Source organism: Phocoena sinus, chromosome 15 (assembly GCF_008692025.1).
Source record: "Phocoena sinus isolate mPhoSin1 chromosome 15, mPhoSin1.pri, whole genome shotgun sequence".
Classification (NCBI taxonomy): domain Eukaryota; kingdom Metazoa; phylum Chordata; class Mammalia; order Artiodactyla; family Phocoenidae; genus Phocoena; species Phocoena sinus.
Genome location: NC_045777.1, coordinates 67329656 through 67356176, shown reverse-complemented (window position 1 = coordinate 67356176; position 26521 = coordinate 67329656). Strand labels below are relative to the sequence as shown.

At 39.7% G+C, this 26521-nt stretch overlaps 1 protein-coding gene across 2 annotated transcripts in view; it reads left to right on the top strand.

Moving 5' to 3' along the window:
- The window catches only part of USP31 (ubiquitin specific peptidase 31), a 70941-nt gene that overhangs the window by 8202 nt on the left and 36218 nt on the right, over positions 1-26521 (top strand). For both annotated transcript variants that reach the window (XM_032605287.1, XM_032605286.1), the window contains exon 2: positions 26021-26158. In XM_032605287.1, the coding sequence (XP_032461178.1) occupies positions 26021-26158 (138 nt within the window). The remainder of the gene's footprint in view (positions 1-26020; positions 26159-26521) is intronic.

The following is a 26521-nucleotide window of genomic DNA, read 5'->3' as shown; positions in this document are numbered from 1 at the left end:
GCTGTGCACTTACTTGAGGAGCAGCAGTTCTGGGGGGGGTCGGGAGTTCAGTTTCAGATGTATTAAATAGGACACTCATGAGATATCTGGTTGGCAGCTGGATAAGGAAGTCTGGAGTTCAGAAGATTGGGACTGACTAGAGATAAAGATATGGGACTCCTTGGTCTATAGGTGGTATTTAAAACTGTGGCATATTGCTTGGAATGGGATTTGAAGGTAAATAAGGCTTGGATAGTTAAGGGAAAGAGAGATGCCATTCCATATTGTTGGGGAAATACTCTGAGCAAAGGCACAGCCATGGCACGTTGTCTAGGGTCAGGGAGGCCACTGGGCTGTCTGCTGTGTGCAGTTGATTGGCAGAAGTGTTTTTCAGCCTTAGCACTGTTGACATACCTGGCATTATTGGCTAGATGAGTCTTTGCTGTGGGGGCTGTCCTGGTGTATTAGGATATTGAGCAGTGTCCCTGTCCTCTACCCACTAGGTGCTGGTAGTACTCCCCTGCACCCACCCCAGTCATGATAATCAAAACTGTCTCCAGACATTGCCACATGTCCCCTGGGGGGCAAAATTGCCCCTGGTTGAGAACCACTGATTTGGAGAGAAGGGCAAATAAATGTAGATGGCTGAGGAGATGAGAGGGGACAGATTATAGGTGCCCTTGAAAGTCTGTCACAACAATTTAGCCTTGAGGCTGCAATCAGTAGTGATTCGATTGAGGCTTCTTGAGCTGTGCAGACTCTGATTTGATGAAAAAAGATGTTTTAGAAAAATGGTTCTGATGGTGAGCAAAAACGAATCAGATGGAGGAGGAAGTAAGTGCGTGGAAAGGGCAATCACAGGTGTGACATGAGGAAAAGGAGGAGGAAAGGGTGAATCCAAGAGACATTTTGGAGGACATCGTGACATCATTAAAGAGGCTCCAAGAGATGGAGAGGTAAAGGAAACACCGAGGTTTCAGACCTGGGTGATGGAGAAAATAAGGGGATATCTGACAGAGGTGGAGCAGTCCAAAAAGGGCACTAAGGGCAGAGAAGATCAAGAATATAATTTGAACATGTGGGGTTGGAAGTCATAGGACATCTAAGGAGAGTCTTAATAGTTGGAAATATGGTACGATTTAGAACTAGCTGTGTAGACTCGGATTCAGCTGCATAGAGGTGATAATTGAATCCAGGAGCATTGAGTGTGTAGTCAGAAGCCCAAGGCCAAGCCCTTGGGGGAAACTAAAAATAAGAGGATAGGAGGAGGGAGGGACTTCTTGGACTTGTTAAAGGGGCAGAGAGATAGGTGGAAAACCAGGAAAGCAGAGTCAGGAAACCTGGCTTATTTAGGTTGACTTCCTGCTCTTAGCCCTGAGTACAGTGTAGAGCTGCAGAAATGTCAGTTTATACCCAGTAAGAGGGGCTTCCCTGGTGGTGCAGTGGTTAAGAATCTGCCTGCCAGTGCAGGGGACACGGGTTCGAGCCCTGGTCCGGGAAGATCCCACATGCTGTGGAGCAACTAAGCCCGTGCGCCACAACTACTGAGCCTGCGCTCTAGAGCCCCCGAGCCACAACTACTGAAGCCTGCGCGCCTAGACCCCGCGAGCCACAACTGCTGAAGCCCGCGTGCCTAGGTCCCGTGCTCCGCAACAAGAGAAACCACTGCAATGAGAAGCCCGCGCACCGCAACGAAGAGTAGCCCCCGCTCGCTGCGACTAGAGAAGGCCCGCTCACAGCAACGAAGACCCTACGCAGCCAAAAATAAAATAAAATAAATAAATAAATTTAAAAAATGCTATATACCCATTAAGAATCAAATTCAGGTTGATATATTGTAGTCATGATTTGTTAAGTCTACAGATTTATCGAGCACATTTTTGTGCTGGTCCTGTGTTGGGAGGCACTGAGCTGTGCCAGGATGAGTGAGATGGTCCATGCCCTTAAGGAATGCAGGGTCTAGAAGGGAAGGGAGGGGTTAAGAAACGATTGCAGAAGGGTAGGATGAGTGCTGCGATAGAGGTATGTATAGAAGTGCTGTGTAGACCCCAGGGAGGGAAGGGAGGGTTGGAGGGGACTGGAGAGATGATACCTTGGCAAGTATCAAGAGATGATACTTGATGGCTGGAAGGATTTGGTCAGAATCCTCTAGGTGGATAAGGGGAGAGGTGGGAAAGGCCTTTCCAGGGCAGAAAACCCATCAAGTACAAAGGCTTAGAACCTCAAACAACTTGGCTTATTCAGGAAATTTCAAGGTCTAGTGTGGTTGGAGCAGAAGGGTAGGGTGGTGGATGGGTTGGGGAGGAGGTCACTGAGTCATGCTTTGGGCAAGGTTAGATCTCTGGCTTTGTTCTTTGGGTGCCATGTCAGAGAATAGCATCTTGTGAGGGCAGCACCAAGGAATTTCAGACAGGCTTGTGGTATCATTGTCTTTTTCTTTTATTATTTTTCAAAGAATGATCACTCAGAGGCCAGGGACATTGAGGATGGGGAGGTGATGATGAGAGAGGGCAGGGGCAGAACTGGGGGGTTCAGGGAGAACAGAATATATCTTAGCCTCTTTGAGCCTGGTTACATTTGGGAAACTGAGGCAGCATAAAACTTTTCAGAGGTGCTAAATTCCACTTTAGGCATGTTGTATTTGAGGTCCCATGATAACTCATGGAGGAAAATATTCAGTAGTGTAGGCTAGAGTTTCGGCTAGAGATTTTTATTTGTTATTAAACTCCCCTTCTGAGTTGTTAAAAATATCTTTCAAACCAGCAACATAAACTAGCACTAAATCTGTTATTTTGATTTGATCTAGTTTGGTTCTTTACACATTTGCAGGGGCAGAGCTTCAACTTGAACTCAGGGCAGTGTGATGATAACATTTATGCTCTCACTGTACTGAACACATTGCCTTGAAGTGCCGTCAGTTTACATTTTTGTACTTGTCCACATACATATATATTTTACGTAGTTGCTATTATCCTGGCCAGGCCATTTTGTATTATAATTTTTTCTCATGCAACTTATAAAACATTTTTCCATGTTTCTAAATAGTACTCATAATACTGTTTAATGTTTAATGATACATATGGTATCATATTGCTAAGTGATAGTTTAATCATCCAGTCCTCTTTTTTTTTTTTTTTTTTGCGGTACGCGGGCCTCTCACTGTTGTGGCCTCTCCTGTTGTGGAGCACAGGCTCCGGACGCACAGGCCCAGTGGCCATGGCTCATGGGCCCAGCCGCTCCGGGGCATGTGGGATCTTCCCGGACCAGGGCACGAACCCGTGTCCGCTGCATCGGCAGGCGGACTCTCAACTACTGCGCCACCAGGAAAGCCCTCCAGTCCTCTTTCATTGGGCAATTTCCCCCATACTCTTTTTTATTATAATGAACATGAATCATGTGTATAGCTTTTTGTTTTGTCACGTTATTTATTTAGGATAAGTTTCCATACATGTTCTCAGAGCGTCAGAAGCTTATGGACATCTTTTGACTTCTTATTACAGAAATTACAGTGCTGCTAGTTTGATGATAAACCTCACCCAGCCCAGTGAATGGTGCATGTTGGATGCTCACAAGCCATTTCTGGAATGAGTTGGACTTTATAATTTAAATTTGTCATTGTCAGTTTATATTCATTCTTTGCTCATTTGTCTATTGTCATTTTTTCCAATTTCTTTGTTGTGGTAAAATACACATAACATAAAATTTACCCTTTTAGTTGCTTTTAAGTACAGCTCAGTGGCATTAAGTACATTCACTGTTGTGCAACCATCAACCACTGTCCATTTCCAGAACTTTTTCATCGTCCCAAACAGGAATTCTGTATGCATTAAGCAATCACTCCCGTCTAGTCCCTGGTAACCTGTGTTCTACTTTCTGTCTCTATGAATTTGCCAATTCTAGGTATCCCATATAAGTAGAATTACACGTAGTACAGTACACAGAATCCTTTTGTGTCTGGTTTATGTCATTTAGAATAATGTTTTCAGTATTCATCTGTGTTGTAGTATGTTGCAGAATTTCATTTCTTTTTATGGCGGAATAATATTCCTTTATACGTATGTATTACATTTTATTTATCCATTCATCTGTTGATGGACAACTGCGTTGTTTCTGCTTTTTGGCTATTGTGAATAATGATGCTATGAACATAGGCATTCAAGTATCTATGTGTGTCCCTGTTTTTAATTCTTTTGGGTCATGTAGTAATTCTGTGTTTAACTTTTTGAGAAACTGTCAAACTTTTCCACAGTGGCTGCACCATTGTACATTCCCACGAGCAATGCATGAGGGTTCCAATTTCTCCACATCCTTGCCAGCACTTGTTATTTTCCATTTTTGTTTTCAAATAATAGCCATCCTAGCGTGTGTGAAGTGTTATTGTGGTGTTGATTTGCATTTCTCTAATGACTAATGATCATTAGTCATTAATAACTTAACTGATGACTTGGACTATCTTTTCAAGCAATAGGCTTATTGCCTATTTGTATATCTTCTTTGGAGAAATGTCTGTCCAAATACTTTCCTCATTTTTGAATTGGATTTTTTTGTTGTTGTTGATGCTGAGTTGTAGGAGTTCTTTATATATTCTGGATATTAATCCTTTATCAGATATATGATTAGCAAGTATTTTCTCTCATTCCGTGGGTTGTTGTTTCACTCTCTTGATAACTGTGATGAAGTCTAATTTGTCTATTTTTCTTCTTCTGTTGTCTGTGCTTTTGGTATCATATCCAAGAAATCATTGCCAAATTTAATGTCATGAAGTTTTCCGTCTTTGTTTTTTACTAAAAATTTTATAGTTTTAGCTCATATATAGGTCTTTCATCCATTTTGAGTTAACTCTTGTATTGATATGTGGTGTAAGGTAAGGTTACAGCTTCATTCTTTTGCCTGTGGATATTTAGTTTTCTCAGCACTGTTGTTGAAAAGACTACTGTTCTTTCTTTGTTGAATGGTTTTGGTGCCCCTGTCAAAAATCAATTGACTGTATATGTGAAGGTTTATTTCTGGGCTCTTTATTCTATTCCATTGATCTATATGCCTGTCTTTGTTTCAGCACCACACTGTTTTGATTACTGTAGCTGTGTAGTAAGTTTTGAAATCAGAAGTTTGAGTCCTTCAAATTTGTTCTTCTTTTTCAAGATGGTTTTGTCTTTGGAGTTCCTGGAGATTCTATGTGAATTTCAGAATAGGCTTTTCTTTCTGCAGAAAATGGGATTTTTATAGGGATTGCACTGAAATCTGTAGATTGTTTTGGGTAGAATTGTCATTGTAACAATATTGTCTTCCAATCCATGAACATGGAATGTCTTTCTTAATATTTTTGTTGTCTTTAATTTCCTTCGCTTACATTTTGTAGTTTTCAATGTACAGGTTTTTCACCTCCTTTGTTAAATGATTATTCCTAAGTATTTTATTCTTTTTGATGTTATACATGGAATTGTTTTCTTAATTTCCTTTTTGGATTGTTCATTGCTAGTGTATAGAAATGGAACTGGTTTTTGTGTGTTGATATTGTATCCTGCACTTTGCTGAATTCATCTATTAGCTCTAACAGTTTTTTGTGTGTGTGTGTGTGGAGTCCTCAGAGTTTTCTACATATAAGATCATATTATCTGCAAACAGAGATAATTTTAATCTTCCTTTCCAGTTAGGATACCTTTTTTTTTTTTTTTAGATAAAGCATAGTCGGTATACAATGTTAGTTTCTGGTGTATAGCAAAGTGATTCAGTTATATATATTCATATATATATATTCTTTTCCATTATAGTTTATTAAAAGATATTGAATATAATTCTCTGTGCTATACAGAAGGACCTTGCTGTTTATCTATTTTATATATAGTAGTTTGTATTTGCTAATCCCAAACTCTTAATTTATTCTCCCACCCTTCTGCTTTCTCGCCTAGTTCTGGCTAGAAATTCCAATACTCTGTTGAATAGAGTGGTGAAAATGGGCATCCTTGTCTTGTTTCTTCATCTTAGGGGAAAAGCTTTCAGTGTTTCACCATTGAGTATGATGTTAGCTGTGAGCTTTTCAGATATGGCCTTTATCATGTTGAGGAAGTTTTCTTCTTTTCCTACTTTGTTGAGTGTCTTTATCATGAAAGAATGATGAATTTTGTCAAGTGCTTTTTCTGAATTAATTGAGATGATCGTGTGGTAGTTTTCTTTCATTCTATTAATGTAGCATATTACATTGATTGATTTTCATATGTTGAACCCCTTTTCATCCCAGAAATAAATCCTGCTTGGTCATGGTGTCTCTTGGGATTTTGAAGGTTCTTTTCTTTTTTAAAAAACTTTATAATAGCTCTTTATAGAGTGTAGATGTAAGGTAACACCTTCATTAAGCCTTGATACATTTGATATAGATAATTCTCTCAGTCTCTTGCTCTTTTAGTTTTGTTCACTTTTATGTATTACAGAAGGTTTTAATGTTTTTGAACCTGTACCTTTGCCTTATTTTTTTGTTATGTATAGCTGAAAAGTTAGGCTTTCATATAGGATAATTTTTCTCTTTTATTTTTTGTCAGTTTTTTCTTTTATGTTCTAAAGTATTTCCCTTTCCAATAGTTTGGAGTTTGGTTTAGTATAGTGCAAGTGTAAAGTGGGGATTTATTTTAAGGTTTGAGATTTCCCATCTTGTATAGTACACTGAGTGGTTGAGAACCTGGACTGGGGAGCCAGACAGCCTGTGTTCCAATCCTAGCTGCAGCACTTATTAGCTACGGGTCCTTGGGCACTTAATTCTCTGGGCTTAGTTTCCTCATTTGTAAAATGGGGATAAGACTATATCTACCTCATTTGGTTGTTTTAAAAAGAAGAGAAAAACTTGGCTAAGGGACTGGCATACCATCAGTGCTAAGTGAGTGTTAACTGGTATTGTTACCCCAGCCTTGTTATCACACTGCTTATTTGTAAAAGTCTTCTCCATATTTAGAATTTTATGGTCTATTTCTGAATTTTGTGTTCTGTTTCATCAGTACTTTTATTGGTACCACATGGCATTGTTGTTGCCTGTTCTTTTCATGCTATTCTTTTTTCCCCCCCACTGTGAAACATTTATTTTTCTTCTGCAATATTAGGCATGATTAAAACCAGTGCAGAAAAGTACTCAGTACCTTGGGTAAGAGATGAGCTATCTTGCTGTTCTTTTAAAGTTCTCCAGACAAATTTTAGAGTCATTTTGTCAGGTTTCAAAAACCAATCCTATGTGAATTTTAGTGTTAAATATCTACATTAGTTTGGGACAGATAACCATCTTTGCTGAATGTCTGCCTGTCACTGATAAAATTCATAACTTTAAACAAACCATAAACTAATAATAATGTTACAGTAAGAAAACCTGGTTGACTGATAAGTGAGGAAGAAATTGCAAGAGTTATTAAAAGAACTGCCTGTTCCCCCAAAAGATTACAGAATTGGATGGATTTATTCGTACATTTTTCCAAGGATCAGATAATCCCCACGTTGTATGACGGTCAAAAGTGTAGAAAAATTTCCTCTCCGAGGCAAAAGGATTCTGTTTCCTAAACCTGTTCATGTCTGTCTCCTCCACTCCACTGCGAGGCCCTCGAGGGCAGTGAGTCTGTCTTATTCAGCATTGTCTTGTTGGAGGTGCACAATGTATTGGTCCATCTGAACTGAAGATGCCACAAGCAAGGAAGGACAGCTTGCAGACCAGCCTCAGTTGTAAATGTAGATGTGCTGATGATGGGCCACTTCTCTTGTACACATGGGTCAGACCTCACTTGAGGACTGTGATCACGCTTAGGCTTTAAGCCTTGCAAGAGGAGGACGGAAACTGGAGATGGGTGGCATGCCTCAGTAACAGAATTTTTTGAGCATGCTGTCTGAAAATGGAATGAGATGCCTCACCTGAGTATTTTTATCATTGGAAAAGTTGAAGCAGAGCCCTGGGTAGTATTGTAAAGGAGAGTTACACACCCCATAATAGATTGGACTGGATTCAGTTTATTTCTTTCCCTTTCCTTGTCTCCTGCTCCTTTCCTCTGACTTTTGAACATATAAAAAATGTATATTTGAAGCAGAGTTGGCAGTGTTTGGCAGCTTTACGTGAAGGGTGGATAAGATGAGGAGGTGAAAATAACTTCGAGGTTTTGAAACAGGATGTTTTGGGATGGTGTTCTTCACGCCTGGAAGCACAGAATGGAAAACGATTCTGGAGGTGAGTGGATAAGTTCAGTTTTAGAGAGGTCACATAGTATTTGAACATAAGAGCCCTAGGAAAACTTGTTTGTTGTTGTTATTATATTTGTTGAATGTCTCTCATATGTCAGGCAGGCACTGTGTAAAGTGAATCATTTTAAGTTTTTGGTGAGCCATGTAGAAATGTGCCGATCTGGTCAAAATGTGGAAATCTCTCTTAAACTGATACAGATGTAGTAATAAAGATGCTTGTGCCGAGTTACAGATGCTTATCCTGAGTTAGGTGTTTTACATCTTCCTTTGTGTGGCTTGAACTTTTTAGTTTGACTCTGCCACTTTTGTTTTGTTGTTAGTGTGTGGTTTGGTGCATTTTCCTGTCCCCATCTATACACTTGCCACAATGAGGGGCTGCTAAATAGGGCAGTGTTCTCTGTTTGTGTAGTTCCCCACAGCTGTTTCCTATAGTGAAGACTCAGGAAAACAATGACCTCATGGTTTCCACAAAAAAAGCCTTTTATATATAGTCATGGAAAAGAAATCATTGAAAACTGAGTAATTTAAAATTCTGTCCTCTGCAGCTTTTTCCTTCAAAAATATTCTTGTTTGCTCTGTTAATTGGCTGTTCCTCAAATGACCTTTTATGTTTAACAAACAACATTTTTGCAGTGGAGCACATCGGGATATCTTGTCTTTCATTTGATTGTGATCTTTCTCTATTTAGAAATCATTGTTTTCTGCCACGGACTGTGGCAGTTCCTAGAGGAATTGGCCAGTCACGCAACATCTGTTGCTTCTTCCCTCCAGTTGTTGAGCTTGGATGGTAGCAAACAGTGTGTCCACAAACAAACAGTTCACGCATTAGAAGATTGCATAGGACTGGTCAGGAAATGCCTTTGTTGCTTCTACTGTCAGGAACCTTTGTAAGCTCATCACCAGCTTAGTAAATTCTTTTTCTTTTTTTTTTAAAATTCTTTGACTTTAACTCTTGGTCTTCTCATCTTTAAGAGCAAGGCAGAGCTGTCTGATTCTCAGGAGATTTAAGAAATAATAATAATCATAATGAAAATACCATTTATTTGTGTGGAGCCAGATTATTGATTGATTGCGGTACGCGGGCCTCTCACTATTGTGGCCTCTCTTGTGCGGAGCACAGGCCCAGCAGCCATGGCTCAGGGGCCCAGCCGCTCCACGGCATGTGGGATCCTCCCGGACCGGGGCCACTGCGCTACCAGGGAAGCCCCATTTATTTATTTTTAACCTTCTTTTTAAAAAATTTATTTATTTGGCTGCGTCGGGTCTTAGTTGTGACATGTGGGATCTTTCGTTGTGGTGAGCGGGATTCTCTCTAGTTGTGGCATGCGGGCTCTAGAGTGTGCAGGCTTAGTTGCCCTGTGGCATGTGGGATCTTAGTTCCCTGACCAGGGGTTGAGACTGCGTCCCCTGCATTGAAAGGTGGATTCTTAACCATTGGACCACCAGGGAAGTCCCTGGAGCCAGATCATTTACACTGTACATTCATATACAACTTTTTCATTTAATCTTCACAACAGCCCGTGAAAGAAGCATTGCTATTCCATTTAAACGATTAGGATATAGGGCTTCAGTGCTAGTACTTGATAAGTAGCAGAGCCAGAACTCCAACCTTGCATGGTTTTTATGAGGTTAAAGGAGAAGATATAATTAAGGGTTTAGTACAGAAACTTGCACATGGTAAGTATTCCAGAAATGGAAGGTGGTGATGAGGAAGGTGCTCATTCCAAGTCTGTGGCCACCTGAGTACCCTTCCCCATTTCTAAACTCTGTCCTATTGGCAGTTTATCTTGCTGCCAGAGTAATCTTACAGCTTATCTGTAACTACATTATTTCTCTTCTCAAAAATTGCCTTTACTTTTTCTTTTATATACAAAATGTGGTATAAATTTCTTAGCTTGGCATTTAAACTTTTCCGGAAAAATAAAATAAAAAAGGCATGCATAAAACCAGCCCCATTAAAAATAATGGTTAGATTCAATAGACACACAATTACTGTTAATTTGCTCTAAATGTTACTGATGCTTACTTTGATTTCTGTACTTATCTCATCATGGACTGGTGAAAAAAGTTCACAGACAGGCACCTATCTGTGGATCATACTTTGAAGAGCACTGCTGTGCAGCTTCCCATGGTCTGATTTTGTCTGTTTATTCCCATAGTTTTCAATGAAAATGTTTTTCTGTCTTTGCTTTTCTTGTAAAATGGTAGTTAGATCTAGAGGCTTAATGAGATTCAGGTTTGAAGGTTTTTTTTAAGCCCTCTTCTTTTTTTTTTTTTTTTTCAGTAAAACTAGTTTGTGGGAGGTGTTATAAACTTCCATCAGGAAGCCTGTCTTGTCTGGTCGTGTCTCTTGCAGTGTTAGTAGCCATCAATGGTTAGTCCTTGATCCATTAGTTCAATAAGGGTTGAAAAATGGTGTTTTAATTTTAACATTCCTTTTCACTTATTAGCTGGAGAACTTCTATAGAGACTCTCGCCCTTGTCGGTTGTTTGGTTATCCCAAAGTAAATTTGGAGAAGAAAGGCAAAATAAATACGTGGTATTTTTTTCCCTTGATTTTTCTGGATTTCAAAATAATTACTTGATTTCCAAATGTAGTTAGTGAGGTTTTTTTGTTGTAACTGTATGAATTAATGGATTTAAATGCATATTTGATGTGTTTCAGTCAATTACAGTTATTAACCTTATTTTGCCCAACTTGTCCCTTTTTTGGCCATTGGGACAAGTCGGCTACCAAGTCCTTTTGACACAATACTGCTAGTAGTCTGTGATGTCAAACCAAAATGCAGGAAGTTAAGATTTTCAAGGCTCATCTTATATGTTTCCTGCTCCAGATCTGGAATCAGTCATTTCTTCAAGGAGCCCTAGTTCCTTTTGGTGGCAGATGGTACTAAGACACCACAGTCTGGGCATTAGGGGTGTACTTGGTTTCTCTGTGTCTAAGTAGGCAGAGCTAGGAAATGTGTGATTTGTTTTAAAGGTGTAATAAATCAAGAATTCATATTGATAGTTTCATTCAGGATTTCAGGGTTTTTATTTAACCTCATCGATCTTACATCTGTTTTTCCTTTCTTCCATGCTGAAAATCCTGTTCTTAACACTAGTGTAAATTCTCATTTACATTATCTCACAGTGCATTCATAAGTCTCAGAATAATCCAGTACTACCACCAACAGGATGAGTATTTGAAAAAGGTTTAAGATTTATTTATTCATTTATTTATTTTTGTCCATAGGATATGTCCTACTAGGACTGTATAGTCATATTATTATGTTTTAAAGTCACTTGGAATAGTTCGCAGTGTGGCTTTGTCACCAATGTGGAATACAGTTAAATTGATTTGTTTCTTTTTGCTTTTGGTTTTGAAGAGTCGTTTTTTAAAATTTAGCTTTGTTGCACAGTTATGTAAAAACTAAAATTCATTTGCCTGAAGTCAAATCTACATAACAAGATCTGTTCAAAGAAGTCTAGTTTCTGTCTCTGATTCCTATGTGCTATTCCCTTTCTCGTTAAATTTTATGATTTATTCTTTCATTGTTTTAATATAAGCAAATACATGTATTCATAATCTTCCTCTTATTCAGATAAATAGTAGCACACCATACGTACATGATTTTCTTTGTCTTGCTTTTTTCCTATAGATAATACGTGAGTGCTTACCATATGCCCTGCACAGTGGATTATTTTATGTATTCCTTATAACATTGTAAGGTAGATATACATATTATTATTTCTGTTTTACAGATGAAGAAGCAGAGGCATTTCTACAGACGTTTAATTCTCTGATTCCCATTATTCCCCATAGTATCTGGTCGTGTCCTTTGTGTGCTTGTTCATGAGTGAATGAATGAGCAGGACCTCACTTTTGTAACTGCTTTACTTTGAGCAACGATGGGAGCAGAGAAAGGCTGTTTTTAAACTGTAGGAAAGGAGATTCAACCTTTTCTTTGAGGTCCATAGCTCTCTATAGCTGGAGAAGAACGCATAGTAGAAAGAACCTTTTTCCTGAGCAGGGGTGGTCCCAGCAATTACAAAGATACATTAACTTGGAATATTCTTTAATGTTACCCTAAAATAAGAGTCCCTTTTTGACAGTGCAGTGACAGCTTGGTAAATCTCCCTCATTTTAGAGTCTTTATTCCACTGAAGTTATGATAAAGTAGGATAGCTAAAGAAAAGACAAATTCCTTTAAAAGCAATAGCTCATGGGAAATAGCTACTAGTTAATGATTTCAGGATTTTAATAGTGACAGGAAGGAAGGAGGGTAGCCTCATTTCCCTGCAGGCAGGAGAGAAAGAGGAGCATTGGCAGCTTTTTATCTTATATCCAGCAGGAGGAAGGGTTAGCTAGGTTGGAGGCCTGTTGGTCCTTACCCGTTGAGGCTCTGTTGTGACATCAGGCAGCTGGTTAGGCTGTAGTAACTGCCCCACCCACTTCCTGGTGATACCCAATTCTCTCTCAGACTTCAGGTTGTCAGCATCAGAGGATAGTGCTGGGAGGAGGATGAGGGCAGCCAGGGTGCAGGTCTGCTCCTTTCCTTTTGAAAATCTGTGAACCCATGAATTTTCAATTTAGTTAGAATCCTGGTATGGCTGAGATCTTGGGGTGGTCACTGAGCCTCAGTTTCCTTATTTTCCTTTTCATTGCCATGTGGTAATGTCAGCCTCACAGACTGTGGTGTTGAATAACCACTGGTTCCTTTACACCTAAGTGGTGGAAACACTTTAGTGGGAAAAACCCACCAACCCAGCCTGTGAAAGTAAGCCTAGAACATAGGAAAGGGACCCTGGTAGGAAGAAGATGTGGAGGATCCTACACCACAGCTAAGTGCTGAAGAGAGATAAATGTGTTCCACCCCAAACTTTCTCTGGGTATGGCCTTGTGACTAATTGTTTTGAGCTCACCTTTCATGCATGTGTGCTGACCTCTTGAGTTGTAGACTGGTTTTGAAAGGGTGGTATTTAAATCTCCAGTGTAACAGTGCTAGAGGACTCACTGAGGCATCTGTCCCCCAGGAGGGTATCTCTCACTATGATATATTCTGTGCCATTTTGTTGTCATTGTATGATCTTTCTTTTTTTTTGTTAATATTTATTTGTTTATTTATTTATTTATGGCTGCTTTTGGAAGCCCCTGTATGATCTTTCTTGAGTAACACAGTAATAACCCATTCATCTGGCTTTTCGAGGGAGTAAGTCTTTCATATAAGTTATTTCCTAGATAATTATTTATTTAAATATCAAGTCTTTAAAAGTTTAACTTTTTTTTTTTTTGATAGATGGCTTGATATAGCATATTTTACACACTCGCTTTCTCAGGGAGGGAATCCTGGGCATACTTTATGCTCTTTGGTGATTTAGAGTCTTTATTACGAGCATGATCTATTGCACTCTTCTTCTGTACTATGGAGGTTTCTTTGGGGCTAGTGGGACTATGTAGGACTTAATGAAGGGTCCTGGCTTGCTGTATTGTTTGAATTCTTATTTCTACTTTTTGTAATACTCCTTCTTGCTCCCTACAATCGTCCCTCCAGGTCCTTCCTTCGTTTTCTCTTGCTTTATCCTGTTTTACTTTATCCTGGGAGCCTGTACCTCCTACCTCCTCATTCCTGCATTTTGCAGTTTCTAATCTGCTTCTAGTTAAATAACCAGATAAATAGAATTGGCTCAAATAAGACTAAATATGCTGAGTTAGGGCCTGAGAGTCTGGCTAAATTAAGAAACTTTAGGGTTTTCCTTTTTGAGGTCAATTTTTAAGAACTTCAAAATAAAGTATGGCCTACATACAGAAAAATGCATAACATCATTAGTGTACAGCTCAATGAATACTAAATCCTAATGTGATATTATATCACCCAGATCAAGAAATGGGTTGTCATTAGCACTTCAGAAGCTTCCTCTTTTGCCCCCTCCCAAACCCTATCCTCTCCCTTCTACCTGAAGGTAACCACTTGCCTGGCTTCTAACACCATTGATTCGTTTTGCTTGGTTTTGAGTTTTATTATGAATGAAGTAAAAGTATATGTTCTTTTTAAAGAGAGCTTTATTGGGATACAATTTACATACCATATACTTCACACATTTAAAGTGTGTAATTCAGTGGCTTTTAGTATATTCACAGAGTTGTGCCTCCATCATCACAACTTTAGACATTTTTATTATCCCCCAAGAAGCCCCGTATCCATTAGCAGTCATTGTTCATTGCCCCCAACCTCCCAGTGCCAGACGTCCATTAATTTACTTCCTGTTTCTGTAGGTTTTCCTATTCTGAACGTTTCATATAAATGGAATCATACAACACATGGCCTTTTGCATTTGGCTTCTTTCACTTAGCATGATGTTTTTCAAGGTTCATCATGTCATACCATGTATCATTCCCCTTTATGGCTGAAAAATATTCCATTTTATGAATGTACCATATTTTGTTTATCCATTCATTTGTTGATTGGCATTTGGATTGTCTGCTTTTTGGCTGTTATGAGTAATGCTGCTGTAAACATTCATCTACAAATTTTTGTGTGGGAATATGTTTTTATTTCTCTTGGGTATATACCTAGGAGTAAAATTGCAGCGTCATATGGTGACTCCATGTTTAACTTTTTGAGCAACTGTCCAACAGTTTTCCACAGCGGCTGCACCGTTTTCCTTTTACACCAGCTGTGTGTGAGGGTTCCAGTTTCTCTACATCCTTGTCAGCAGTTGTTATTGTCTGTCTTCTGTTATAGCCATCTTAGTGGGTGTGGAGTGGTATCTCATTGTGGTTTTTATTTGCAGTAAGGAATCTTTTGTGTCTGGTTTCTTTTGTCAAAATTCATTATGAGTAACATCTATTTGGATAAGAGTAATATCTAAAATATTGTAGAAAACTTGGAAAATATGTAAAAGTTGAATGAGGAAAATTGAAAATGTATTTTTTCCTTTTTGTGTATGCTTTAACATAATTGGGATCAAACTGTGTATACAGTTTTGCATTATGTGATTGTCTTTCCATATTGTATTAGTCATTTTTTTTCACAAAAACTCTTTAGATCACTGTATGAAGGTACTGTAAATCTTTTTTTGGATGGTTTCTGGTTGCAGTGAACATATTTTTTACATAAATCTTTCATTTTGACTATATCTTTTGGATATTTAGAAGTGAAATTCCTTGGTCATTGTTTATCTATTTTGAAGGTTCTTAAATCATATTGTTAGTTTATTTTACAGAAGGGTTGTGCCATTAGCAGTGTAAGAATGTCTGTCATACCCCACTGTTGCAAAAAAGAAACCCTTAAGTTGATAAATGGAAAAGAGCATTTTATTGTTTTATTTGCATTTTTTTGTTGATAGTGATGTAGGACAGCTTCATCTGTTCTTTAAAGTGGGAGGATATCTATATGAGAGTAACATTTCGATAATTTAGGGAATTACTCTGTTTTGATTTCACAGATTTCTCTTGTTTGCTCTCTGTGTTTTCACACACACCCTTCCAGTTAGGTTTCACATTCTACAGGCAGATGAACAAGACCTGTACCAACTAACATTGGCCGAGTTTGGGGCAGTGAGACCAGGTCTAGACTGGGAAGGTTCTAAGTTGCACTTTGCTAGGAAAAGCCTGGAGCCCAGGATAAGCTGGAGGCTTGCTAGTTGTCTGCTACCTGATTCTTTTTTTTTTCAATTAAAAAAAATTAATTAATTTTTTTGGGCTGCATTGGGTCTTCGTTGCTGGGCATGGGCTTTCTCTAGTTGCGATGAATGGGGGCTACTCTCTTTGTTGTGGTTTGCAGGCTTCTCATAGTGGTGGCTTCTCTTGTGGAGCACAGGCTCTAGGCGCGCAGACTTCAGTAGTTGTGGCACGCGGGCTCAGTAGTTGTGGCTTGCAGGCTCTAGAGTGCAGGCTCAGTAGTTGTGGCACATGGGCTTAGTTGCTCTGTGGCATGTGGGATTTTCTTAGGCCAGGACTCAAACCCATGTCCCCTGTGTTGATAGGCGGATTCCTAACCACTGTGACACTGGGGAAGTCCCTGCTACCTGATTCTTGTGGTGAGGGTTGAAAGAACTGGTGGAGGCCAGGACCGGTCTGGAGACTACACCTGTGTGCAGTTTACTAGTCCGCTTGGCTTAACTATCGGACATGCACAGTGCTGGGTATGGAGAAGAGTGAGGCCCATGAGCAGGCCCATGACTTGAATGCTTCTTTAAACAGTTAAAATTTATTTGGAGTGCTCTGGGTTTATGGCAATATGAATGCATAATTTATAGAGAAACTTGCTGTATCTCTATCTGCTTATGAATAACATCTCTTGATTACTACTAATTGATGCTTTAGTTATCAAAATGCAATAACAGAATATTGATTCAAAGCAAGATTATTTCCAGAATACTTTGAATCCCTTTATAAAATTGTCTGTTTGGTCAAAAACATTTTAGATCTGTTTATCATCAAATTCCAATATATTCAAAATCAAGAGGATGTATACTTTGCCAGTGAACGTAAACACACTGATTATGGAAGAAGTAAATGCACGTTTGGCCTTGGAGTAGTTCAAGGCTTCATGCCTACCCTACTCCTTGTCTTTCCCACCCTATTTCACCTCTGATGACGTGTAGGTCCCTTTACTTCCACCCCAAAGAGGAGTGACACTCAGCCAAGAACATCATTGGCCCCTGTGCTGGTGAGCAGAGCCATGTGCTGAGTTCATAAGCCAAGCCCACGTTCCCCCTCTTCCCTCCACTTGATCAAGAAGCTGATGCTGCTATTCTTTTTTTCTCTTACTAGGGTTAAGCTTTCACCTCCCACCCGGCAAGCCAGGGAGGCCTTTTAAAAAGGCCCCTAATGGGTGGCTATAGGCATAAATTCTTCTTTTCTTTCTCTTTCCCTAATTTTTCTTTGACGCTGGCTGCTTTTTCCCCCAGTTGGTAAGATCCAAAGATTGATTTGGGCTTTGGGTTTAGGATTAATATAGGCAGAAAACTTTGATTTAAGGCTCCCTACGTCTGTCTAGCAGAGAAAAAAATTCTTAGCATAGTGCATCCTGACTCTCAGGGATTTGGGGCCAAAACTTCAGCTAGAAATAAGGTCTGTTTTTATTTGTTTTTTTTGTCAGCCCTGTTTTCTTTGCATAAGATTTGGGTTCCTTGGTCAGAAATACTAGGGTATGCTATCATAAGATCGCCCTTACGTACCACTTGGTTATCATTATCAACAAATTCATTTTAGAAAATGTGGAAAATACTGAAATGTGTAAAGAAGGAAAAGAAAACTCACCCAAAATATGCCACTTTAAGATAATGACTGTTAATATTTTGGTGTATATTTACAAGGATAAAAAACAAAAAGGTCTTTTAAAATGTTTTTTAAAAGTTTGAAATCAAGTTCATATGTAGTTTTGTTATCTTCTTTCCACTTAATTTTATTACGTATTTATTTCTTTGAATTTTCTAAAACTCTCAAACGTTTGTAATGTCCCATGGTAGGAACATATAGTAATTTCTGAGCTATTTAGATGTGGCTTCTCCAGTCTTTCTGTTTTGAGTTTTAACTGCTGAAGGTTATTACGCTTCCTGTATGATGACCTTTTAGTCACATCAGGGCTGGGTGTTTGCTTTTTTGATTGTGTTGGTAGTTAGCCAAAATTCCCCATTTTTTTTAAAATAAAGCTTTTAAAAAGCATTATTTTACTATAGTTGGGAAGAATCTTAGATTGTGTAGGAAAATGTCAAGGAGACTAAAAAGAAGACACTCTTGAGTTACTTGATTGTATACATAAACACATTTTGGTGACCCAAGCTGACTTTGGAGCTTGGCCTGTTAGAGTGCTCTGGGAGGGACAGACGGCATCAGAATCATCTCCACCAGCAGGACAGCTTGACCATTGTAAGGTGAACACTCCCCTTTACATTTGTTGGTGAGAGACAGATGCAGCTCTCCGAGGGAGGGTGGTCGACTCTCTGGTTTCCTTTCTCTAGCATCCTGGGACACTCAGGCAGGTTATAGTTCTTCACATGCTGCACCTTGATTTTCTGACATAGTCTGAATTCCTCCTTATTTCTCGAATACTAACATTTCAATTAGATAAACTGCATTTTTCTTTCTGGGCCATGTTTCAGTCATAGGAAAAAATGCAAATTATAACAAAACTGATTAACAAGAATTTATTTAAAAGCAAATAAACTCCCAGAAGCCTCAGGCTTGGTGCAGCTGTAGTTCAGTCTCCAACACGTTTTGTGTCTGCATTGAGAATGGCGTTCAGAATGAAGAACCTCAAGCCCTACATGATCCTGAGTTCTCGAAGGGAAAAATCATTTATTGAACAAAATGATTATGGGCAAAAATATTTTAAGGCCGTTTTAATCAGGTGAGGTTGAAGAATAGAGGTAACTATGGACAAGTTACTTCACTTTACTGAGCCCAAGGTTTTTTATCTGTAAATAGTGATGTTAATACTTAACAGCCTAGGGAATTTCTGGGGATTCATTTTATAGGAAATAACACCTATAAACAATTAGTATAAAGCCTGATACATTACAGGCACTCAAATATTAACTTATTGTTATCCTTTGTGTCAAGTATTTTATTCACTAAGCTTGGGAGAAATGATATTGAGTAAGACATTCCTGATCACTGTCTAGTGGTGGAGACAGATATGAGATTATATATTCTGGTGATTTGAATGAACTGTAATAACTGATATAATACAGTTACGACAAAAGAGGCTCCCATAAGTTTTAATGCTTTTGGAGCTGAAACTTCAGAGTTTTTCCGGTGTAGCATGCCCTTTCTCAGTCGCAGCTTCACATTAGAAATAGAATTGTGAAAAAAGAAAATCACATTTGACAAAAAACTAGTGATGATCAGGTCCCACCATAGACCTAATTAAATCAGCATCTCTGGGCTGCTGCCCTGCATGGTTTTTATTTAAAAAAAAAATTTTTTTTTCCCCAGGTGATTCTAATGTGCAGCCAAGGGTCAAGAGCCAATGCTTTGGATACTTTCTTCTCTTTTTCTTTGGTGTTTTCCAGGATTATACTATACAATAGGGTAATTCCTTGCTTTTTTTTTTTTTTTTTTTTATGCGTTACGCGGGCCTCTCACTGTTGTGGCCTCTCCCGTTGCGGAGGACAGGCTCCGGACGCGCAGGCTCAGCGGCCATGGCTCACGGGCCCAGCCGCTCCGCGGCATGTGGGATCCTCCCAGACCGGGGCACGAACCCGTGTCCCCTGCATCGGCAGGCGGACTCTCAACCACTGCGCCACCAGGGAAGCCCAATTCCTTGCTTTTTACTTGACTTTTGAAACTTATATCATGGCAGGTGTTTAGAGTTTAAAATGCTTTTGTGATCTCATTAAAGCCTCACTGATAAATTTAGAGAAGTATTATCAATCCCATTTTGCAGAAAAGATAGCGGAAGCTCATAAAGACTACACCTTAAGTAAAGGGTAGACTTAAACCAAGGTATTCAGAATCCAGTCTTTCTGTTTCTGTTGCATTTCTAGCAGAAACTTCCAACCACTGTTTAAATACTTAAAGGTCTTCTCTTGCTGCTATATTTTCTGCCGATACAGCTTTATGATCTGTTGAGAAATCTTTGCTCATTGTTCATCTGGCTGAACCACTTGTATATTTCTTTTTATATTTCTTCCTTTTATTCTGGCTCTAATGATCTTGACCATACTTCCACCCTCAGCTATAATTTCTTGAAATGCAGTAGCCATTTTTCAATCCTTTTTTTTTTATACAGTTTTTTCTTTTATAAAAGAATATACCCTTTCCTATATTTTATTTCAGTGGTGAGTCCCTGCCACCAAGTCTTTGTGGTATATATGAGTTTGTTTAATACTGAAAACGAATCTTATAACTGCAAGTATCCGTTGTTGTCCAAATCTGTTTTAGTTCCCGAGTTTGGATCTTGAGAACTTGGATATAAGGGACACCTGTACTTGAGGTAACCTTTGTTCAGTTCTCTGTCTGGAAGGATCAAGGAGCTCTGTATCAAAATAACTCACTTTTCCCTGTGGCCAGACATGAACACATGAACAGGTTGTGTGTGGTGTTCTCTACTATTTTTCCCGAGTTGTCTTTCCATCCTGGAAGGAAACTCCTTTCCCATTGCTTCCTTCCTTTTCTGTCTTTCTCCTCTCCCACCAGGGTCCCAGCTCCATCTTGCTGAGGAAGGAGGAGGGGGCAGTGCATTTGGGAGATGGGAGTGGAGGGCATTCCAGGCATAGGGAAAGTGTGTGAAAGTCTGGAGGCCTTACGGTCTCTTTCAAGGGCCCATAGTTGCCACAGCTGGCTAGTACTGAGGGCGTCTCTGCCTCATATGTACTATTATGGGAACAGACCTCCCCACCAGAGGTGACAATAAAAGGAGGAAAGGCAGAATGAAGGTCACAGAGAGCCCCGTTGAGTGTGGCCGTGTTCTGTACCCTGGCATGGAATTCTGTTGTATGGACACTTTATCACTGTGTTTTATGGGTCATATCTGGTTTTACAGTGTTCATCCATTTGTACCAATTTCATCCACGATGTTTTTAGTTAATTATTCTTCATCAACTTAGGTGTCCAGAAAGTCAAATACAAGAGATGAAGCTTTTCTCAAGACAAGTGCTTATCATTCTGTTCTTTCCAGCACAGTCCAGAAACCAAGTTTCACTTTTAGATACCATCTATGAACCCAGCTGTTTTTTTTTTTTTTTTCTACACTTCATCTTTCTCTTAAGATGTAAATATATTGTCCTCCCAAGTTCTTCTGTTCTTTCCCAGAATCACTGAAAGTAAATTCTACGTTCCTTCTGGCATAGAATCAAGGAAAGTGAGTGATGATTTGGTTTGATGAGTTTTGGCAAGCCACCTTTTCCCCAAAAGAGTAAGCCAACTCTTGATCAGTCATGTCAGACCGATACTGCCATGTCCGTTCCCCATGGGAGGCAATCACCAATAGCCATTACTTTGTCATCTTCTTGGAGTCAGGTAAAGGATGTCTTGAACCAATTACTGTCTTTTTGCTGGAGCCCAGGATTCTGCTGCTTCTGTACTAGGGCTCTGTGGAAAGAAAGAACCTCATGTCTAGTTTTATAGCTCCAGTTGGATAGACTTCATTCTTTTCCTTTTCTGGACCATGCTTCCAACTCATTTTTTTTCCCCTTTAAGGGGAAAAAAAAGTTCTCTGTAGTTCTAGTCCTTAAGGTTTTATTTGAAGGGTAAAAAGAAATTTTATGAGGCTTGAAGGCCCTACAAATGTGTTTGACTTTTACTTTTTAGTAACTAGATGTTAGGGATCATCCTGAATGGAAAATTAGAATGACGGTTACATTTATTTGTAATAGGATGTAAAGAATTTAAAGCAACAGATTCAGTTTAATGTTTTTACAAACCAGAATCATACCCAAATTCTATAAAATAGACACAGATGTGTAAGGTTAATTTTAAGAAGGTTCTTCTCTATTTTTCATAGAAGTGTCAAATTTAATTTTAAATGGTTTCTCAGATTGTAGCAGTGCTTATATTTACAGATGACATATTCTAGTGATAATCAACTTTTTAAAAAACTGCAAAAATACGGAAGTATTAATTTTAGGACATTAAATAAACCAAGATTTATTAGGAAGAAAAAAATCATAAAAGACAAACCAAAGCAGTGTCAGATGTGGCCCAAAAGAAAAACCAAATCACTTGCTGGGACTCTAGGGGCAGAGCTTGGGTGAAGATATGGGATGCCAGGGTCTCTGTGGTGGTCCAGCTCAACTGCTTCATTGTATGACCAGGAATCAGGTTTGGTGAGTTACCTAAGATAACCATCCGTGTGTGGCAGAGCCATGCTTGAGCCCAGGTTTCTTTTTTTTTTCGTTACTCGGGCCTCTCACTGTTGTGGCCTCTCCCGTTGTGGAGCACAGGCTCCGGACGCGCAGGCCCAGTGGCCATGGCTCACGGGCCCAGCCGCTCCGCGGCATGTGGGATCTTCCCGGACCGGGGCACGAACCTGCGTCCCCTGCATCGGCAGGCAGACTCCCAACCACTGCGCCACCAGGGAAGACCGAGCCCAGGTTTCTTGACTCCTATGTTTCTTCCTTCTGTAACACACGCTAAAGGATGGTTACTAGGTTATTCTGTGTTATGGTTTCTCTGAGGAAGAAGCAAAATAAATAGTCCCTTGGGTCTCTGCAGTGGGAAGAAGTCACCATTGTGAAGGGAAAAAGGAGCCTTTGTGTTGTGTATGTTCAGTGAGGTTTCCTTTAAAATTTCATTTAGTTTGAGATATAGTGATTTAGGGCGGGGTTGACCCAGAGCAGTTTTGGCCGTAGTTACAGAGGATTGTGGAAGTCCTGTTGCTTGTTTAGTCGTGCCCAACAAAAATCTTGTTGAGCAGCTTCAGCACAGCACCTTTTACAGAGTGACTGGAGGATAAATGCTGGATGAGTTGAAGTGATAGTGGCAGGAAGCATGAATCAGATTTAATGCAATCCTGATAAAGAACTGAATGTTGTCTCCACCCTGAATTTGGTGGCCACCGTGCATAAAATATCTGCTTTGACACAAAAAGAAGCATTTGATTTCAGCTAATTTGTTTCTTAGGATACATATACTGAGAACTGCCTCTCCCTCCCTGTTGGGAGTAAATAAGGGAGAGGGTCCTGAACAGAAGCTTGTTATGCTTCTAGCATTTTGTGTGCCCCAACTGTATGCCATGAGATTTGTCTTTGCCCTTGCTGTACCTAAAACTTCCTCTTGGCAATTGGCCTCTGCTTCTTCCACAAAACAAACAAAGGTTCCCTGCCTTCCTGGGTATAACTTCTCTGAATCCCTAACTATCCTTACCTCCTTCTCTTCTCTCTTACCTCCTGTTTAAGATAGTTCCTCTACCTCTTTTCTGAATCCTTCCTTCTCCCCTTACTGAAGAATCCTCTTTCTTCGAGTATCTCCTTTCTGTTAGCTTCTTCCCTCAGCACTAAGTCCCTCTGTCCTGTAGGTGCCCCCTCCAGAGAGTTACGGCATCTTTCTTCCTGCCTTTTATAACCAAGCTTCTTGAATATGAAGAGTGATCTTCTTGTAACCATTCAGTGTCAGTACCTTTTCTTCTCCTTTAGCCTTCTCTGATCAGTGTCACTGAAATTGCACAGGCAATCAATCTCTTAATTTGCAATTCCAAAGGACCCGTCTCTGTGCTTGTCTTACTTGACTTTTCTGTGGTGGTTTATGTCGTTTCCATCTCCTTGGAGGTTTCTTCTCCGTCAGCTTGTGTGATGCCACTCTCTTCTGGCTGCTACCTCTTATCTTCTTCTTGGGCTTCTTTTCTGTGACTTGTCCCTTCTGTAAGATTCTGCCCCAGCTGCCTCCTTTTCTCATTAAATGTTCCCTATTTCCTCTATGCTCATGTGATAGGTGTATGTGCTCTGATTTAACTTTCCAGCTCAGATCTCTTTCCTGAGCACCAGACCTAACCTCACTTGAGATCCTGTAGGTACCTCAAACTCAACATGTTCAAAGCTCTGCAGTCCGCAGTCTCTTCCTCAATTCCCGATATCGTTATGCACCGAAGTCCGAAACTAAAAACCTTGGTGTCATCCCCGATTTCTTCTTTATATCACTCAATATAGTGTCACCAGTCATCTCTTTCTCTTCCATCCTGAATCAGCCACAGGTTTACCTGCTAGTGCTGATGATGTTTTTTTTTACTGATTCATTTTTCTTTGCTAGGAGGTCTCTGTCTTCTGTAGCTCACTTTCTTCTGCTCTTCATGCCAGTGGCTTTAGTTTTGGTTTTCCTAAATGAGAACATAATCATGGCCACAAGCCAAACCTTTTCAAGATGGAGTAAGATGTCAAGTATATAAAATGCTACAGGGAGAATGAAAAAGGTGAAGACTGAGAAAGAAGAAATTAGATTTGGTGATGTGGGTGGCGTCTGACCTCTGGGGTAAGTTTTGTAGTGTAGTGAAGACTTTTCCCACACTCACTCCGCCATTTGTGTACCTGTTTCTGAGGTGGCACCCAAGTGGTATCCTTCAGGTCACTTGAAATCTTGTTTGTTACCAGGGTCCTTTCTCTCCCTTGTTCACTTCGTTCAGTTAGTGAGTTTTGCCAGTGACACTCGTATATCTCATTTGCGTTGCTTTGATTTTTTCCTCCTTAACTTCGAATTTCGTAGACCATCTCTTTGTTACTTGCATCTGGTTGATCATCATGTTGTGATGGTTCTTCTTCCTCATTAAAAATGCACCCCTTCTTTTCATCTCTCTTATCATTAATGGAAAATACAATGGACAGTTATTAGTTCTTTGGCTTACTTTGTCATTCTTCAACTTTGATACAATTGATCACTCTCTCCTTCGTAGCTCTCTTCTCTTGACTCTTGGGACTCCATTCTCTTGATTTTCTTGCCACATCTTTGACGGCCTGTTCTTAGTCTTCTTTTAGGGCCTCCTAAGTATAGAAGTCCTCTGGATTCTGTCCTCTGGCTTGATCTCTCATGATCTTGTCTGGGCAGTCTTAGCCATACTTGTGATTTCAAGTGCCACCCATCTGTTGACCCCCAGACCTTTGTCCTGAGCGCAGACTCTTCTACTGAGTGCCAGATCTGTTTTTTTTTTTTTAGTTGTTTGCCAGGTACTTCCATTTGGAGGTTCCACAGAACTTCAGATATAGTGGATTCTGATGGGAACTCATCATCCTCTTTTCCAGACTTCTTCCTTTTTTATTTTGTCTTGATGAAGGGAACCACCAGTGGCCCATCATCCAGATAAGACACCTGAATGACATTAATGCCTCCATCCTCACTTTCCACATTCATTAGGTCACAAATCCTATTGATTCTACTGCCCCAGTTTTGAAATCTCTCTCAAATTTGCCCTCACGGACTTAGTTTAGACCCTTATTGTTTCTTGCCTGATTGTTTCATTTGTCTCCTAACTGCTCTCTCTTTGTGCAGTTGTCTCCCCTCCTTTCTCCCTACTTCCAAATCCAATATTCATAGCTAAAATTTGAGTGCTTATTATATATCATTTACATGTGAAATGTTTTATATGCATTCTCACTTGACCATCACACTAAACCATTATTATCCTTTTTATTTTGAAGCAGAGTAGGTCAGGCCTCACAAATAGTGGTAGGACAGAGAGATTTGAATTCAGGCTATATGCTCCAGAGCCCATAATCTTAATTTTAATTCACCAGTTCACCTACAGCCATTCATGGCCACCCCTCTTTGCATACTCTAGTTTGGAAGCAAGTCACTGTCACGGTCTATATTCAAGGTTGTGGGGCGGGGTTGGGGGGTTAAGATCCAACTCCTGGAGGGGGGATTATTGACATAAATTATTCAGAATTCTTCTTTAAGGAAGATTTATCTCTTCCCACTTATTTATTCACTCCGTCATTTACCTTACGTAGACTTGGTTATTTTATACTTTGGTTTATAATCGAATACTGTGATACTTATTTAACCAAATCTCATTTTTTTCTTTTACTTTTTAAAAAATTGAGGTATAATTGACATATAACATTAGTTTCAGGTTAACAACATAATGATTTGATATTTATAACAATTCTCATTTTTAAGATGTTCAAGTTATTACCAGTTTTTTGCTATTAGTGAATGAATATCTTAGAAGTCTTGGCATGCTGTGTTGATGGTTTCCTTTACATATATTCCTAAAAGTAGGATTGTTGGGTAGGTGCATTTAAAAGTTTTTGGTACATGGGTGAGGTTTTTACATTGAGCATCTGTTTTCATATTTGCTGTCTTTCCAGGAAGTACTCTCTAACACCCTTGAGATCTTGCGTTCCTCTTTGGGATTATGAATAGTTTATGTTTAAAGCCAGGAACTCACAACTATTCATGCTGATTTATTTACCTGTGTAGAGTATTGTGTCAAAGAATGCACTGCAATATCGGGGAAATTCCCAGCATGACGCCCAGGAGTTTCTGCTGTGGCTTTTGGACCGAGTTCATGAAGACCTCAATCATGCTGTGAAGCAGAGTGGCCAGGCTCCTCTGAAGGTAAGGGCGCGCCCTCAGGGCAGTCAGGGAGCAGTGAGTGGCTGCAGCACAGGCCACCGGTGAACCGGTGAACCTAGTGAGGAGTGAGCATAGATTCTTCTTCCAAACCTCCTCTGAGGAGTTGTTGCAGTTTGCAGTTAGTTAATATAGTAAAATTGACTAAGCTCTGGGTGAGTATAAAATTCATGGATACTTAGAGACTGTTTCCTCTGTTTACCACTGTGCTGGCAGTGTCGGATAGGAGCTTACACTCTCATGAGAGGGGACACATTTGCATGTATGACTACCTTTAGACTGACATTAAGGAGTTCCATCTCGCTAAACTGTTTTTAAAGCAGAAATTTGCTTTCTATTCCAATGAGA